This window comes from Gadus morhua, chromosome 20 (assembly GCF_902167405.1).
Source record: "Gadus morhua chromosome 20, gadMor3.0, whole genome shotgun sequence".
Lineage (NCBI taxonomy): Eukaryota > Metazoa > Chordata > Actinopteri > Gadiformes > Gadidae > Gadus > Gadus morhua.
The window spans coordinates 12,027,686-12,047,369 of record NC_044067.1 but is presented as its reverse complement, the minus strand read 5'-3'; the positions used below and the strand labels follow the sequence as shown (position 1 = coordinate 12,047,369).

At 44.5% G+C, this 19,684-nt stretch overlaps 1 protein-coding gene across 12 annotated transcripts in view; it reads left to right on the top strand.

The window, feature by feature from the left end:
• The window catches only part of map2 (microtubule-associated protein 2), a 66,210-nt gene that overhangs the window by 19,659 nt on the left and 26,867 nt on the right, over positions 1-19,684 (top strand). For 8 of the 12 annotated variants that reach the window (XM_030343564.1, XM_030343561.1, XM_030343563.1 and 5 more), the window contains exons 4-6: positions 8,938-9,194; positions 17,034-17,138; positions 19,235-19,309. In XM_030343564.1, coding sequence (XP_030199424.1) covers positions 8,945-9,194; positions 17,034-17,138; positions 19,235-19,309 — 430 coding nt within the window. In that variant the 5' untranslated portion in view covers positions 8,938-8,944. Of the gene's footprint in view, positions 1-8,891; positions 9,195-14,603; positions 14,762-17,033; positions 17,139-19,234; positions 19,310-19,684 lie in introns of those variants that run through there. The other 4 variants (XM_030343557.1, XM_030343565.1, XM_030343568.1 and 1 more) reach the window with 4 other exon arrangements.

Sequence of the window (19,684 nt, the reverse complement as noted above, 5' to 3'; positions counted from 1 at the left end):
GTTCTATTCTCCGTGGATGCATTCATGAACACACAGGAAATAACTCGACCGAAATGGTGAATTATTCATGTTTCAGGTGGTTTGTGTCAAGTCAAGGATGTTTCTAGGTGTCACTCACAGCCACATATAAAGACAGAAAAGACAGACAGACGGACAGAGAGCCCAGCAGTGTCTGTCAGCACTGTAGCTGAAATGACAGTGTAGGCGGCTGTGTATGTAAGTGCTTGTTGCTGCGAGCTGTGAGTGGGAAGGCAGGAAGAGCTGCACTTTCGTTGGTGTGTGTGTGTGTGTGTGTGTGTGTGTGTGTGTGTGTGTGTGTGTGTGTGTGTGTGTGTGTGTGTGTGCGTGTGCGCACTTCTGACTGCGTTTGTCAATGTCCTTCACAAAGAAAGAAATAAGCCTCCGTATTTGCAACTGTGTTTTATCTCAGAACTTGGAAACACAGCTTTGGGTTTGCCAATATTGAATTGTCAAGCAGTAACATTAATTTGGTTGGGTTAATTTAGACTGGAGACCGAATCATGCCACAGATTATACAAATACAGATTCATAACCGAATCACACACACGTTTGAAAATGGCCCTTTCACATTTTAATGCCATCCCCACAACCACCACCACAGAGAGTGAGAGACTAGAGCATCACCTTAGCTCTAGATGCACACAGGACTATATACACACACACACACACACGCACACGCACACGCACACGCACACACACACACACACACACACACACACACAGTCACAGTCACAGTCACAGACGCTCGGAAGGTCTGTATAAATAGTGCTTCCAGCAGGGGATTAATAGTATTGCCCTTAAGTCATAACTTAACGTGTGTGTGTGTGTGTGTGTGTGTGTGTGTGCGGGCACATGAATCTGTGGTGCCTGCAGTATAACGAGTCATTGATTTTAGCACCCTGAGGGCAAAATCTATCTCTGCTGAGCTCTCTTTCCCCCTCTTCTATCCTCTCACAGTTTCTGCAAATGCTGTGTTCCCATCTTGTATGTATAAAAAACATTAGTTAGAACGCCAAAAAGCTCTTGAAATCCACATCAAGGTGTAGAATTGTGTTTGAATGAAGCCTGACAAGAGATGCGGAAAACCGAAGAGAAACAAATGTATTTTCTTATGAAAAGGAAAGTCTACCATTTACTTCCTGTTGCCTGGCAACAAGAAGCAGTTGCCAGCGAACCGGGCTGTCGTGCATTGCCTTATTTTGATACAGTGCTCGCTTTCTGAAGAGACTTCTGGAGGCCGTGATGGCAAAGCACTGAGCTGTACAAGTCAGATTCTCAGAGCCATCGCAGCGAACATTGGAGTGCTACTCAGGGATGCCTTGGTGCAGTCACCATCAACCCTAAGTGGTTGGATTCCTGTTCCTGGTAAATTTTTCTCTGTGGTGTTTGCATGTTCTCTCTACATATACTAGCTAAAGAGTTTAAATTTGGCCTGAATGTGTGGCTCCGCTTTAATATATTATTTAACAATGGACAGCATCACTTTAATGATAACCCTTTTTGCATAATAACGTATTAGGCCTTATCTTTTCAAAAATAATGTCAGGCATCCAAGACTGAACTGACATGAACATCGGATACCTCTGCCTATTTTTTGTTAATCCAAGTAAAACATTCCTCCGCTTTATATGAGCAAACAACTGTCCAAAAACAACATTAATTGTTTTCTCAATAGCGTACTCACTAGGAATACTAATAGGAATAAGGGTTGACGAATCATTTTCACCTGTGTTGTATCAATGGTGACTCAAACAGCCATGTGATAATCAGAGAGATGTTGACAGTAGGGAGGGTGCTGTAGTATTTCATACATTAAGAACCAAGAGACACATCACAACACCTTCTCTCACTCAATTACTCAGTTCCATAAATGGTTCTGTTGTCTTACATAGTATACTCAGTAGTATACTACGTATTCTCAGAAGTGATGCAAAATCAAACAAGCATTGTGTTTACAATGCAGATGCCAACAGGCTTAGTACGCTTCTGACTGGCATCCAAACATGCTCAAACAAAACTGTAAAAACATTAACTGGTTTGCAGCTACATTTTCATTTCAAGGCCGATTGCCATGAACTGCCACAAACCAACCCAAGCGACCAGACCCGGTTTACTTGTTTTCGGAGTTGTGTTGTTAGATTTTGGCTGTCTGCTGTCAGGTCTACTGTATGTTTACTCCTGCACTGAATCTGGACAGCTAGAATCACGTATTATTTAAAGACACTGGCAGTGGTCTGGCTTCATTCATGAATCATTTTTTTGTCTCGTGTAACGAGCTATGTGCATAAAATTGGGCTCTGATTGTATTGACGTACGATAATTGCAAACTGACAGACCACCAGTTGCAGGCACGCACGCACGCACGCACTCGCGCACACGCACACATGCAGACGGTGGACCTTGGCTGTTTAAGTGTATTCTCTCGTTCGTCTTGTCGCCTGCAGTGAGCCAGCCAGCGCAGTCAAGAGCCCCGCAATGCAGCATCTGTGGGACTCACGCACACACACAGGCGCACACACACACAGCGCACACACACAGCACACATATTCACACTAAGACTAAGGGCAGTGGTTGCATAGTGCTAGGATCGTAGGAGGGAAGTAGGGAGAGAGGTATGATGGGAGGGTTTGGGATGGAGAGAGAGGGAGGGAGAGGAAGCACGGAAAAGGGAAAGAGAGGGGTAGAGTGGGTGAGAGGGAGAGGGATAGAGAGAGTGAGAGAGAGAGAGAGAGATATGACTGAGGGAAGAAGAAGAAGAAGAAGAAGAAGAAGAGGCGGAGGAGGCGTTGGAGAGGAAGGATGAGTAGGTGGATTGGAGTGGTTTGAATACAAGAAGCGAAGAGGTAAAATAGCAGGTGGGAGGCAGAACCATTAGAGGGAATAAGAACAGAGAAAATCAGAATAGGAGAGGCTGAGTAAAATGGATGTAATGAAAGGGGATGTGTGGGCTTGATTGCGTAATTATCTTGCAAGGTGTCACGAATAAAGCTATTTTCTTTAAGGTCTCACGCCTTTGATGTTACGTCACGCATCGCAAGGGTGCTTGTGTATGTATTGGGGGAATTAGTTCTTACTTCTATTTTATAATCCATATATGCATTAAATTAATCAGTGTGTTCATACGCTAAAGACGAAGAGTATATCGTCAACAGTTAATAATGTGTGTGTGTGTGTGTGTACATGTGTGTGTGAGTGAGTGCATTTGTGTACGTGTGAGTGTGTGTGTGTGCCCTGGTTAACGGCTGGACAGCGAGCTGAGACGAACAACAGCATGCCCTTGCCACCATGAATTACGTACCTCTGTTTCGTTGGCTCTGGATCAACTAGAGCTCCAAGTCTCCAGGGTTGTTGGGGGGTGTGTGTGTGTGTGTGTGTGTGTGTGTGTGTGTGTGTGTGTGTGTGTGTGTGTGTGTGTGTGTGTTCTGGCCTCCCCGTCAGCAGATCTGGCCTCTTTTGTGCTTCGTCCTTCTTTCTGCAAGACGAACCATTGCTTACTGCTCGGTCTGCACAGCTTCCTCAGGGCCCCGTGTGGTCGTTCTTACTTTTCCAGTGTTCCTTGCGCGTCTTAACATCTAGGTTCATTAAACAACTCCAGTCAATTATGTTGGGTCATAATTGATTATTCACTCACTTCACTATTCTATCCTGAGAACAAAATCACATTCAACAATTTGATTTTGTTAGAGAGGTCATTGTGTGTGTACAATATCAAGACCAACGTTTAGATAATATGGCCATTATATTTTATTCCTCCTTGTGGGACTATGTTTCTATATTTTTACTGCAGCATCCTGAGACAACAGAATTTCCCTCTGGGGATTAATTATGCATTATATTAGCACACACATGCATGATGATGATCATGGCTATGTATGGCACATGTAACACCATAGAAGCAATTATATAATGTTTGTTTTTTGCAGCATGATGCAGTTTTTGCAGATGATCAGGGTATAAAGTGCTTGACTTTTAGCATTGAACTGTTGCGTGCCCGTTGCTTTATAATGACCACAGCCAGCTGATCCTACTGCTGGTCCGACCACGCTGAGCTCCAGCAGCCAGATGCTTTGAGCGTGTCTTTGTATTCCTTGGTTGACTTGAAGGGCAGCACACCTCAGCACGACATCAGGCACCACGCCAAGTCTTCCTGCCAAGAGCCGCAGCGACCCTGCTTCCTCAGAAGATGTCTGTGCTGTGTTGTAACTAGCAAATGTATTTTTCGCCTGCTTTCATCGACCCCATTGTTCTCATTTGGCCACACCCACCCTGTTATTTTACCCTGCCCCCTTGCCTCCATTGACCCCCTCTCTGCTTATCTTCTTCTTCTTCTTCTTCTTCTTCTTCTTCTTCTTCTTCTTCTTCTTCTTCTTCTTCTTCTTCTTCTTCTTCGTGAGTTGTTTGTGTTTTTGCGTTGTGTTGTTCTCTTCTCTATCTTTGTCTGGCTCGGTATTACAAACCAGCCTGCTAGAATGTGTGTTTGGATTTCAATGAACCCTCAATCCCAAGATGCCCTTGCAAGGGGAGCACTGATGCACGCACATGCACACAGACACACAGGCACAAAGACACGCACACAAGCACACAAACACACAAACAAGCACACAAGCACACAAACAAGCACACACACACACACAAACAAGCACACACACACCCATTAGCCCACACCAATAGTGAACTAAACACTGTAATCAGCTGCATGGCAGGGTGGCCACTTGCCTCCTCGCTCTGCTTTTCTTTGACACCCTGTACCCAGACATCGGTCGGGGTGCATCTGGTCCTCAGCCACACAGCTCAAAGACACCTTGACTCCACGACGACAGACGGCGACACCCGCATGAGACAGACCAGGGGAGAGACTGAGGGCAGGTTCAGACCATAGGCTGTAAATCATATGGACATTGCATCCATTGACCCATTGGTTTACACACAAGCGTTAAGAAGCCGTACATTTTGCATCACGGGCTCCGCCATTTATATACATTTTTTGCTCTGAATTTAACACTTGGAGGTTGGGAGGTAGATGGCTGTGCCTCTACCTGTCACTGAGTTCTTAACCAAAACGAAGAGAAAGCATATTTGCTTTGTATTACAGGAATTAAATCACAATTTTCCAAACTTACAAAGGTGAACACTTTTTTTCACCCAGCCACTCCAAACCATCTAAAGGTGGTCTTAGGAACTACGTGGTGGTCCCTTCTGCCAGGGATTTCACAAACGGGCAGTCATGGTTGCTGCCTGGTTTAACACAAGAAGATGAGATAAGACTGTACGTAGAACTGCAGTTTTTAGTAAAGTAGTCAGAAAAGCCTTCTTCAAGATGCAACATGTAACATCTTATAGGCTAGTACAATTTAAAACTAGACTTTCTCTGTATCAGACTTGGGGGAAAGACGCACTACAGAATCCCTAGACTGGAATCATGATGTGTCATGTTACAATATAATCTGGGGTCGTTTTATCCTGTCTCGTCTCATTGTCCTCATTTTGGTCTGATCCGGGATCAAGATAGACAGGGATGCTTATGGGTGTGGTTGATATAAATATCTTATTATTATGAATTATGAATGTTTTAGTTGTAGTGCTTATAAGTGCATTACCAATCAGATTTGGGAGAGAGAAGGAAACAAGGAAAGCGTTTTTTTTTACACAAAATGGACCAATGTCTCAAAAGTCCCAGAATGCACTCCCGTCATGTCAGTTCAGGCTGCCGAGTGCTCACATCTAAATGAGAGCGGTCGCACAATGCTGTGTCATCCAAGCTAGCCGTCTAGCCGAGTCATGTGGGGGCCTTCTTCACATTCATCTCTCCTTCAGAGGCTGATACTCACTTTCACTCACCGACATCTGGTTGTAGTGAGTGTGCTTCAGTGATATGACTGGGGAAAAGGGGGATATCGGGGCACACTTCTTAATGTGGATTGATCCTTTGGGATTTTATTTGCCTTGGTGTGTGCGTGACTATGGCCAGCATGTCTGATCAACTTTGTGTGTGGTCGTTATTGTCGTGCATGTGTATTTGTCGTAAAACAATCTCTTTCTGATAGCTATAATTATACAAAAATCTATATAAAGAGAGTAAGTATATATTTTGAAGAAATGCAGGGGAATATTTTTTTTATTTTGCATATTGGCACAGTTGATGAGGCCCAGTTCCATGTTTGACCTATCTTCATTTTACGTCTTAACAAATCATGTAGGATTTTCAGATGCTGTGTAGTTAGCTGGTAGATGTAAGGTGGTTCACCTAGAGGTCTTGAGAAGCCATCAGAGATCATTCATGCGTGACCGCTGAAGAGTGGAACAGAGACATCCCAGACATAGTGAATACATCACGGATAACCTGCTGATATCAACCCATATGGTCCATATCGTACCTCAACATTCTGGAATCGGGGATTGCATGCGGAACGTTCAAACTGTAACCTTTAGGCCTGTTATTTGGTTCATTACCGTTTTGTGTTTCTATTCGGTTTAATTGAGCTGTTTAATTAGTTCCTGTGAGCAGTCATTTGTTCCTAGTTCCAACCGTGGTTCATAAGTGTAGTGTAAGTGCCTCTGGCGTTTTAGCGATGCAACACCAAGGGTTCTTGCTGTGTTAGCAACTGTCACTTTGTGGCGCCTCATGATCTCTGCAGACAGCGGAGCAAGGTGGTGACTGCGCTTAGCTCTTACTCCGCCACCACCGCGATGCTAGCCTTCGTCAACAGACACGATCACGCGTGTTCACATTCTCTCTGTGGATCAGTCTGCTCACGAACCAGTTGAAGGCCATGCCCAAAAAACATTTAAATGCCAGGACCAATCAGGGCTCGGGGGAGGGAGCTTCAGTTCATGACAGACAAGGAGCGCCGCAGTCTGGCCAATTAAAAAAACGATTTCGGCGTTTAAAGGAAAATGTAGTCTACGAGGCAATCTAAACAGTTTTTTATCAAAATAGACTAAATAACTATGTTAAAAGATTAACATAAACCTGCATGGAAGACTTTTCTCCGATTTTAATGTGATTTTGCTTGAATTCCATCTGGCCGTCACTGAATGGCTGGAACAACGTAAGGGCCGTGGCCATATGGATGACAGTATGGTCATACAAGGCGGCCGTTACGCGTATGCAGTTAACTAACCCTAACCCTAACCTCCCAATGCTGGAAACGCCACCATATTCCCTCCAGAAAGAGCAGAAATAAACCTCTTTCTCTCTGCCTATTGTTTTCAGTTTCTCTGTAAATTGCTCAATAGCAGGGTCAGAGCAGCTTGCCTCCTGTATATGTGCAATGAATGACGCCCCCTCACCAACACCCTGCAAAGCCTGTCTCCTTGGATCAATGCTCTCTCTCTCTCCCTCAGTTTCTCTCGCAATTTTGCTCTAGCTCTGGCTCTCTCTCCCCCCTTTGTCTTGACGACTCAACCTTAATTCCCCCTTATGAAGTGCTCACTAAGTGGTATATGGGAGGGGGGAGCTCAGTGCGGTAGGGAGTGCTGTGCGTACGCTGTTCTTAAAGGCAATCCCGTCTACACACACACACACACACACACACACACACACACACACACACACACACACACACACACACACACACACACACACACACACACACACACACACACACACCTGGGTGCCCTTTCCTGTTCACTCTTCCATTCCCTAAACTTAATAGATGTGTGTGTGTGTGTGTGTCTGTGTGTGTCTGTGTGTGCATATGTGATTATCACTGACTATACATTGATTAAACGATGCATTGGATTGAATGTGATTTATACCGCGTCCCCCTAAAGCGGCACCCCAAGCAGTGTGATGTCAACCTTACATCTTGCTGACATTCAAACCGAACGCAACATGAAAGTGCTCATATATTAGTGTAAAGGAGTATGTGTCGCTATTTGTGTGTGTGTGCATATTTTTAAGCCCAGGTGGCTGAAGTATTTTTTACATGAGAACCAATTGATGGCTGATTATGTGTGTGTAGGGTTAGATTTACATTTGCACGGTGGGTGAGGGAGCAGGCTAATGCTAGCTAGCTAGCTTGCTAGATGTAGATGCTGCATATCCAGGCTTCGTCTCAAGTGCATTAAGTGCAGCGAAGGCCAATAAAGATGACCTACCTCCAAGATGGCCACTATCTATCATCTGGAGATTCACATACTCAGAGCTGGGGTTTCTGCACACACACACAAACCCATGCAGGTGTACACACACACACACACACACACACACACACACACACACACACACACACACACACACACACACACACACACACACACACACACACACACACACACACACACACACACACACACACAATATTATACTTGGGCACACACGCACACTCTCTTCACCGGGGGGGTGTTGGAGAGATTCACTGCCCTACTGTGGCTGTGAATTGGGCCAACGGCAACTTTTCTAACACCGCACAAATCGGCCGCTCAGGCAGAAGCCATTTTCGATACATCCAGGGACAGGGCACACTGCACACACAGCAGCCTCCATGCAGTACACGATTCTGCAGCATGGATTATGACCCACAAGAAAGGATATGTGGAGCTATGTTGCTTCACACACCTCTTTAATCTGCCTCCATGGTGGATGTAGTCACTCTATGTGTGTGATTATCGTGTATCTATAGTATATATGTTAATTCCACAGAACCACATTTTCTCATCTCTATTCATGTCTTTACTTCCCCCGTATTATGCTGTGCATGGTTACCCAACATTGGGAGGGTATTGTTTGGAGTGAGGGACAGAGGGAGCAATGGTGGAAATTGGTGGAGGGTGGATTGTGTCTGCAGCCAGGCGCTCCTTCTCACGGGGCTACCGTTCCAATACTTGACATCTCTCTCCGTCTCCCTCTCCATCTCTGCCTCACTCAGAGAGGAGAGAAGCCTGACTCTTCTCCCCTTCGGCCCTCACTGCTAGTTCCAGAATGGCGGACGGTCAGCGGTCCGAGGACAGCGCCCCCCAGTGGAACCCTTCAGGAAGGCAAGATCCGTCGGCCCCACACGGCGCCAACGGCTTCTCCTCTTCCTCCTCCACCACCACCACAACTTCCTCCTCCTCCTCCTCCTCCGCCTCAGCCTACAGGGCCTGCCAGCCAGGGGCCACCGGGCCCTTCTCTTCAGCCAGGGAGAATGGCTTCAACGGGGTCATGAGCGGGGCCCATCCAGTGACCGCCGGTGAGTTTGTATTATTTTATGTGTACTTGATTAATTTTCAAAAAGTAATTAATGGATTCGCACCACCACACCAATGCTTGGTTATTTGCCAATTTACAACAGATTAACAGTTAACGCAAATTGGCAAAAAGGTATTTAAAGTGGAGCCCCTGTTTAAGCTTGATTTCCAACACAATAAGGTTTAACAAAAAGTTAGTATGCATAGTTGAGTATTCACACTTTGCCTGAAAGTGTGTAGTTCCTATCCTGGCATGGCCAAACTGGGTCAAAGTCAGCGGTTATTTGACTTTTCTCGGCTTTCTTCTTCTTCTCTGAGTTGCTTTAGGACCTTCTTGTGTGATTGACGTTATTTTTCCATCGTCAGGACCTTGATGTTATTCCCTTTGTTGAGGACCGTCTCTCTTCACCTCCAAGCCTCTCTTCTCCTTCAGCTAGTTGCCTCAACATTGCCATTTCTGACAGTGCTAGCCCGAATGAATCTCTCTTATTGGCAATACTCTCCTCTTCCAATTCCTATTCCTTCGTATGCATTTTCGGTGCACGGACCTTTCTTCCTCGACTGCTTCCGTCTCAAGCCGAAGTGCTCTTCCTCCATCTGTAAAGCCTCTTTCTTAGGCTAAATCTCTCTATTCCCCTTCAAGCAGGCCTACCTCAGCATTGCCATTTCTGCTCGATAGTCGATAGTAACTCTTAGACAGGGCTTCCTTCTCTTTCTGAGCAGCTTCTGGGGTCGCTTGTAGTCCTGTCCATTCTTGAAAACCAATATAGAAGAACAGCGTGTTTGCTGAGCTAGTGTTGTAGTAACATGTTGTAACACGTTCAGACTCTACGTTGACCTTTTCCTCCTTTTAAGAGCGATCTCTCTGGTAAGTTTCCTACTGGTCATGACTCTTCTGCAGATCTTTCAGCCTATTTCTCTCCATCATGAATGCCTGCATTTGCGTTAGCAAATGGAGGAAATTCTGTTTTGATCTAGAATGAAAAAAATACAGACTGGAATACGCCATGGTTTTCATCCTTGTTTCAGGTCGTCTTGTTTAGGTGAACTGATAAGGTTAGGGTTAATTGATAATACTATAGAGTGGCGAAGTCACGCCCTTTCCGGTAGAGCCCATGGGACCTATGAGATCGAATATGAATGGCTTTCAATGGAGAGAAAGTAATTATCTTCTGGTCCCAGTCTTTATATGCCCTGGATTACACATATGTTGTTTGTGGATTTAAATGATAATTTTTCATGCAAAGAAAACTAAAAAATTTCGCTCTGAACTCCGGTACAGACATGGCGATCTCTCTGCTCCACTTCACCACTTTTTTCCAAGGGGAGGATAAAAGCCTCGAAAGAGGTGAAAACCATTATAAGTCGGGGAATGTGGAGAGTTTCAGTTATGCCGATGGGGAGATTGTCGTTCTTGTCCACGCCAGTCGTAGGGAGGCTGACATCACATACGAGACATGTAGTCTTTCTTATTGCGTTTTCTCTACAGCCTTTAACTGAACAATTGCACAATAAACGGTCAAACTCTTGACATGAAAAATTATCATTTAAATTCACAAACAACATATAGGTGTAATCCGGGGCATATAAAGACTGGGACCATAAGATAATTACTTTCTCTCGATTGTAACCCATTCATATTTTTCGATCTCATAGGTCCCATGGGCTCTACCGGAAAGGGTGTGACTTCGCCACTCTATTAGCATTACTTCTAACTGAGCTTGCATTAATTTAACATGAATTCAATTCCCTTCATTCTCTTATCTTCTTCTTGCCAAAGTGTCTACGGTATATTGACCAGCTATTATAGTGACTGGAGTTGTTTTAAAAAGAAAAAAAAGTGTATATATTTATATATATATTAGTCCTAACAGTAGGCCTACTGGGCATGAAACTGGGTCTGCAGCCTACTTGTATTCATCCTTTAAGAAGATGCCTACCCCTGCCTTTATAATCTTTAGGCAATGCTTTATCTTTACCAAAGTTTATTTAAAAAGGGCACAATTTTTGTCCAGCTTTCATTTTTGAGAGTATTAGGCCCAATCAAAATTGTTACGATTATTATAACGTAATGAAATACATGAAGCTGTGTTTGTGACACTGGCGATAATGTCACAAACAAATAGATGAGGGAAAGCAATTGAAAATAAGTATAACTTAGTGGGAACTTATAAAAACGAGGGTACTGTAAAGTGTGGGAGACACACAACAGGACAGACATTGAACCCTCCTTTGTGTTCGACCTTTCTAGAAATAAATATATAGAAAAAATCATATAATTATCCACTCGCTGAAATGAAAATCCCATTATTACTTGTAACAGTTTAAAGAATAAAGGACAAATATGTTTTTTTTCTCTTTTTTTTTTATTTGCCACCCACACTGAGGTTTCAGTGGCGTGACTCACGTGTTGTGTGCACTAGAATGTGTGTGTGCGTTGTTCCTGCAAGCACGGCCTATGATGTCGTGTGTGTGATGTGTGTGACGCGTATATGTTTTTTACGCTGCGTGTGGGTGCTAATGTGTGTGTGTGTGTGTGTGTGTGTGTGTGTGTTTATACAGACCTCCTACGCCTGCACGACGGCAGCGTCTTCCTACTGCGCTGTGCTGCGTAGGCGCTAGCCGGCAGAGAGCTGGCTAGCATCACGCAGGGTTATTATGGCACTGTGATTAAAGGGCTCCATACGCCCCCTCAAGCCCCCAACCCCCAGCTCCCCAGCCCCCCACTTGCCCAGGAGCCCTCACACAGCACAGCAAGCGAGGCCGGCAAAACGCGCCCAACGTTGCTCCCTCGGCGTAACCATGGCAACGGTCCCCCCCCCCCCCCCCCACGTAGAACTTTTTTTTACCAGAGGGTTAGGTGGGTAGGGGGGCTTTTGTTCTCTGCGTCGTGCTCTCCGAATGCCTCTTACCTTTTTGCGCCTCAGCTGCACTTGTGGGGAAGATGTCCTGCCTGAGTATCGCTAGGAGACCGAGATACTCTTTTAGAAATGCTTCTATGCTCTGCCTCTTTCCACCCATTATTCATATCAGCTACCATTTAGGCAGTTGGCCGCAGCCCACTTAACACATTAAGGCCATGTTGAAAGACGCTATGAATTGACTTCTATAGTATTGTTCATATGTTCAGTCGGTATTAGAGTAATTTTTATTTCATTTTCTTTCTAATTTCCTTCAATAATTTTACATTAATTGATTCAATTTGAATAAACACATAATCAGTCAATCTATGTCAGCATTCTGATATACGTCTCGATTCCAACCCTCCCATAAATCCACCATCCATCAAAACTTGACTTACCACACTCATACTGACGATCACACCTGCGCTAATTACCTACTTTGCTTCCAAATAAAATGATAGGCTTATAAGTGAACTTACACCATTCCAATATTATTGAATAATTTCAAATAAAATAGATGAAGACTAAACTTGATTTCAGAAAGACTACATTTTGAGGTGAGATCCGGCCCTGACCCACGCTGTTGCTTGATAACAGCCGGGTACGCTAGCTTTAAAGGTGCCGGAATACTGAATATAGAAACACCTGTTAATTATCCTTACACCATGTTGAAGAGCATAACACAAACACAAAACACAAACACAAAACACAAACCCACGCATAAATGAATGCAAAGCTGATGAGTTAACCTCTAGAAAGCCACTCACGTTGCTTGTGATGTAGTCTTGCGTGTCAGCGCTTTGAGTGGGCTAGCTCCCTCTTAGCTAGCAGTTTGCATAATTAGCGCGTGGAGCCCCAGCATGTGTTTCCTCGCCTGTTATCGGCATATCAAAGGCATGGGAAGGGGTGCTTAAGCTTCGGCAGGGCCACGCAGCTACAGGCTTCACCTGGCGTCAACAAGAAAGCAGCCCGGCACGAAGCATTGAACAAGAACAACAGCCACTGAAATGTAGTTGTCTTAGCCTACTTGTTCTTCTACTCTAGAAGCAACACCAACTGAACTCATAATGAGATGAACAAGAGAAGAAGTATCGTACCTGCAGCACCCAGCACACATCAGAAGAATCTGAATGCTAATCAATGATCAAGGGGAAAACCTTGGGCTTCTTCAAAGCTGATAAGCCACAACTATGCAGATGCAGAGGACTTCATTGACCCCTCAGGTAGTCCTTTGTGACAGTTGCTCAGCTCAAGCCAGAGACATTAAAGTAGATAGAATTGCATAAGCACAACTAACAATACAATCACAGTTACTCTAAACCAAAGTGTCTTGTCAGTGTATGGCACAGATGTGTGCGGGTGTTGACATGTGTGGGTTTTCTTTCTCTGGTTAACATGCTGTTGTCAGCATACATCAACACGCCTCTCTCTGGCCCTGCCCAGGGCCCAGTGCGGCAGGGAAGGGCAGGAGGGGGGGGTCATCTGGCGGTCCCCTACATCTCTGAGAGTAGCTGGGGACGTGCTGTCATGACAAATCCCCTGAAATGAATGAATGCATAAAGGGCATGAAGGCGTGTGTGTGCGAGTGAGTGAGTGAGTGAGTGAGTGAGGTAGGGGAGAGAGAGAGGGAGGTAGGGGAGAGAGAGAGGGAGGTAGGGGAGAGAGAGATGGGGAGCAGAGAGAGAGAAGGGGTGGGGGGGGGGGGGAGAAAGAGCAGCCACCAGCTGTACCTGGTTGAGACGGTCCAGGAACCCGGGAGTGTCTAGAGGTGTTGGTAGCCCAGACAGATGGATGTGTTCTGTCTGGAGCAGTTAGACCAGATTAGGCATAAATAAAACTATTCCATTTCTTTTTACGAAGATATAACTTATGTAGTATGAAACAGATGATATAAGCAGGAGTCAAAGTCAAAAGAATCGTCAAATCCATGATGCTAATAATAACTCAAAATGTGTATCATTTGAAATGGGGACAATATTAGCATGTGTCAGCGGCTGGGCTGCACCAGGGGGACTACGATCTGAGCCAGATCCCCGCGGGGGGCCTGCACCCTAAGGTCCCCACGATGCCACCCATCGTGGGCTGGGTGATCCAGCGTGCATGCTCATTGAAACAGACTGCAGAGGAAATGAACAAGAGGATAAAAAGGACAATAGGAGAGAGGGGACAGGCTTGAATGCCAATAAGAGATGTCGCTGGCATCCTAATTATATGAGGGAATCGCAGTCGGCCATCCTGGCCGTGTGCTTTGTTGCTATGGCAACTGCTCGATTTGACACATTTTTTTTCGGTGCGGGATGTCTGGTATCAAAACCGAGCAGCACGCCTCTCTCTCCCTCTCTGTCTCTTTCTCTCTTTTTTCTATTTTTCTCTCTCTCTCTTTTGCTCTTTTTATCTCTCTCTCTCTCTCTCTCTCTCTCTCTCTCTCTCTCCCTCTCTCTCTCTCTCTCTCTCTCTCTCTCTCTCTCTCTCTCTCTCTCTCTCTCTCTCGCCCTTTCTCCCATTTCCCCAGTGCTATCTTGCTGCGCGTGTGCGTGTGTCTCTGTGTGTGTGCGTGTGTGTGTGTGGGGGGACAGAGTGTGTGCTGCTCAGCTCAGAGCCCCAGTCTTAGTGGGAGCTCAGGGAGCACACACACTCTCCGCTTCAGCAGACGGCCCCTCATACAGGTAACGCCAAGATCTAATTTTTACTGATGCTTCATGCGTGTTTTCTTGACACAATGGTAACTCCTCTGGAAAAATATTTTGCCAGCAGTACCTTTATAAGGACCTTGAATATGTTAGAAGGTCTTAATTAGTGTCTGTCTTTGTCAAGTTAATGAAAGGCTGCGACGGTCTTTCCATGTGTCAATCAATGTAATCTATCATTCTAGACAAAGACCATGTTTTGATGTTTGCACTGTTTCACAATTTTTCGTCTGAGTGTGTGTGCTTGTGTGTGTGCGTCTGTTCATTCGTGACTGTCTGTCTGGGCGTGTGCACTCGAGACAGACAAAAGGCATGACTAACCACTGAACCCGGGGTCCTTGCCGATTTGGGAGTGTGTGTGTGTGTGTGCGTGTGTGTGCGCAAACCTTCGTTCTCATGTCAGGATCAATTGCTGTGCTCGCGTATAGGCCATGTGCATGCCTATGTGTGATTATAGGTGTACCTGAGATATGGGTGAGCAGGTGGGGAAGATAAATGTGCGTGTATGACGTATCATGCCAGGATGTCATGTTATTCTAACATGGCTGATGTGGAATACCTGAAACAGGCATACTTATACTCAAATTAATGGAGGATAGTTGTCTCATCAATGTGTCGTATCACTTAAAAGATTTTCCAAATTATACTTATTATGTATCAATATTTCTTGCATGTTTCAAATCGTAATCTGCCACAGTATTGGCTTCCTTGTCACATGTTAACATAACAGGTCCGGGGCTAGAGACATAAAGACTGTCATCCTGAGATAAAAAGAGGCTCAACTATCTTAGACCTGGATGTCGGACCCAAGGGTGTCGGGAGTCTGAAATGATGAGGTCTCAGCGTGACGGCTTGTATGTCACTGCGGCGGTATTTTAGGTTGTTGTTGTTATTGTGGTTTTTTTGTCGTTTCCCCGTTGGAAGAACTACAAGGCGAATGCTTCAGTTCATCTCTGCAGCAAAAATAGACACTATGAGGGGGCGAGGAGGCTCTGACGATCATTCCTGTAAGGAGATTTTGAGTGTGGGTGTTGGATGGCGTGAGTGTGTTTGTGGATGTGTGCTTCTGCTCGGTGAATTGGGACAACCGGCTTTGTATTTGTGCATTTGTTTTTCAGTGTTTTTTACTTGTGACGGTGAGTGCAATGTTGTCTGGAAAGCATAACAATAGCACACACAAAAAAACAGCAGGTCCAAAAAATAGTGTTGCATTGTTACTTCCTTTTTACGGTGACGCTATGCAAAGTTGTATTTTTTTAGAGAATGTACAAGTGGCCTAGAAAAAGATTGTGTTTTGATGTTTTCTAAGTTTCATTAGCTATTTGTGTCCTTTTGTATTGAGGTCAACAATTCAGCCCATATGCAAGCATTAGCAGCAGTACGAAAAATATATTTTCAGCAATTATCTTTAGATGAAGCTCAGAGATGTTTCATATTCAAATTCAACATCTATACTGAGCTCCCTATATTAGTGAATGGCTCAAGGTCTACAGTTTTGTGCAAGACGTTTTATCCTTTATGATACAGAACAATGAATTATATGGTGGAAACATTTAAATATATATTTCAACATATATTTTATCTGTGTACTGTATACGGCTGCAATGTTTGCCATTCAATTACACAGCGCAAGTTCTTTCATTATTTTGGAGAAAATTGTCAACACCAAAGTAACAACAGCATGGTGCACACCACCATAGCCTCATCCCCGATATAGGAGAACATCTTTGATGAGCAAACGTGAATGTAGGCTTTAAGAGTCCAGCAACACTGTTGGATAAGCTCATCGGCACCAAGGTGAAGCCAGGATCCCATCGTTTTTTTCCTGTTTTTTACATCTAATGGCGCTGTTGTTCGGAGAGCCTCCCTCATCCAGCTTCTAGGGATGTTCCCCAAAGTTAATCGTTCAGTGACTGCTTTTACCAAGTCAATGGTGAGCCAGGCTTTGTTTTCCCCCAATGCTGGGCCGTGGCATCCTCTCGGCCTGTCTCGGGTTCTTGCACCGAGCCTCAGTCTCGGTCACTCAATCTCAGTTGCTAGGCTTAAAGTCTAGCCTGATGACTCAAAACACATACGAAGAGCACAATCTCCCCCTGGGGGATCAATAACGACTCCTTCTACTCTGGAAGGCCCTCCGGCTCATCGCCGTCTCCCGACTCGAGTTTGAACCCAATGGGAGTTGTCGACCTGGTCCTATTCTCAGACTGGAAGAGGAATGAGATGTTGTTGTTTTGTCTGTTGCTTCATGCAGAGCAAGTGTCCGCACGGATCGTACAGGAAGTGACTGCGGAGGCGGTGGCGGTTCTGAAAGGAGAGCAGGAGAGCCTAGCGGACACAGCCAAGAGGCTTCCTTCAGGTGGGTTTGTCACACAAGAAGGCGAGCGTGCACACACACTCGGGCTTCTTGTTAAGGATGTGGTTAAATACACATACATGCTCTCTAACACACAGACACACAGATACAAACGTACACACATAAAGGCCCAGACATGCACACACACACACACACACACACACACACACACACACACACACACACACACACACACACACACACACACACACCTACACACCTACCCACACACACACATTCAGGCTTCCTTTAAAGGATAAGGGGTGCTTAAATACATATAATACATTCTATCTTACATACAGACACACACAGAATAACAGCATGCCCACATTCTTCAATGCACAATAAGCTAAACTAGCAAAATAACGCCTACACAGGGACTCCCTTGGCTTGGGTTGATAGGTGGGCTTTAACCAGAGACAGATATGACTACAAACACGTATTGCATTGTGTTATGAATGAATCAACACCAAAGTTGACATGTACAAAGACTACACTAAAGACAAACCCTGAATCCTGACAGTATTCTGACGATCCAATGCAGCAGACTCTGTATCTGCACATGTAAAAGCAGTAATTCTTACGCAACGTGTAAACTCATACAAAATGCATATCGTGCAGAACGATGATAATGATGATGATAAATGATGGATTACTCATGTGTGAAAAGGAAAACATTTGAGAAAGCTCATTATACAACTCTGTAGTCATCACTTTTTGCCTTTCATGGAGACTCGAAAAGCTCCACCATTCCTCCAATAGCCAGCAGATGAACTGGAATCTGGTCAAATATGCATTTTAATTAGGTTGATATCGTATTGGTATTTTTCTGGGTTGTATTTGTTTACGCTTTGCATTGCTTCTCATTCCCCAAGCAAGCTTCCCAGGCTAACAATAATGACGATGTGGCTGGCGAGTCATGTCTAATCTATTGCGTCTGCAAATTGAATCTCTCTTTTGGAACGCTGCCCTATTGATCTGATGCAGCTGCAGCTTTTGCAGCATGAAAATTATATTGCCAAGTTCTAATTAGTTTGTGACCTCAAAAACTTTTACTTTTGCATCCTAATGTGGTCATTCTTTTGATCGCCAATTTGGAATTTCTTTATTCGTAAGTAATGATTTTTTGTTAAGTTTGTTTAAACACATGCTCTGCTCTCCATATGGATTTCTGAGCTATGGTGGACTGTCTGACAGACAGATCCATCTCTTATTGATCTCTCAGTGTTGACAAATTTGTCAACATTATGTAAGAGGAAAGCAGTACCTACTGTGACCTAATGTGGCTCGCAACCAAATTAACGCTTCTTTAAGGATCACAACCCCCATTGGAAGGCACCAGAGCTAGTCAGCACACACACACACACACACACACACACACACACACACACACACACACACACACACACACACACACACACACACACACACACACACACACACACACACACACACACACACACACAGCATGTGTTAGAGCAGCTCAAAGGATTAAACAACGCAGAGCCCAATGTCTGCCGTACCCACAGACACATACTCGTGCACACAAATACAAGCTGGTTTGTTGACCACTTGAGTAACCAGACACACACACACAACAAAGTATAAAGACCATTTTCACCAGGACCTGCAAGCAATTGTTTCTGAACCATAATCCCTTTGGATGAGTCTAGTTTCTGTGGTGTTTTTCACTACTCAACCCAATAAATATAACAATATAATATTATATTATACGTATATATAAATAAAATAATCTCTCTATCTCTGTCTCTGTCTCTCTGTCTCTCTCACACTTCCTCCTTGCTCTCTTTGTAAAGCATTTGATTAATTACACTATATAAAGGTTAGACAAAATAGACTGAGGCATGCCTGTATATGGAGGTAAAAGTGAATAATATTATTAATAGTAATAATGATATTAATTATGATGATTTGCTTTATTATTATCTCATTATATATGATAATATATAGTTTCAAATGATAATGCTGATATGCCACGGTAAATTTGATTTGTTCAGACATTTGAAATATATGTATATATTCTCCCTCGCTATCCTTCTGTGACCCCTCCCTCCCTCCATCTGTATTTCCCCCTGCAGTTGAAGACACCACCAACTTGCCCCCCTCTCCACCTCCTTCCCCTGCTGCGCAACACTTCGGCCCGCTGGAACGAGGTAAGGATTGTGTGTGTGCGTGGGCGCATGCGGTCGATTGTGTGTGCGCGCCCGCGCGCGCGTGTGTGTGGGCGTGTGTGAGGATCAGCCCGTGTACACCAGGGCTTTTCTTCATGCATATTCTAGCTACTTTTCCCTGTGACTGCATCACAGGCTCTCTGGGATCATGGGGTCCTTCTGGGGCCAATTCTGTTTCGGATGTTTTTACACTCAAATTGAGGACACACAAGGATTTGTGTGTTCGTACTTGTACACTGCTGCCAAAAACACAAACGTGTCTCAATTTCTCTTTTCTTTTGGAAAAGCTTTTCTGCTAATCATCCAATTAGAAAGGAAGTACTCTCCTTTCAGTTTCAGCTGCTGGTATTCACCAGG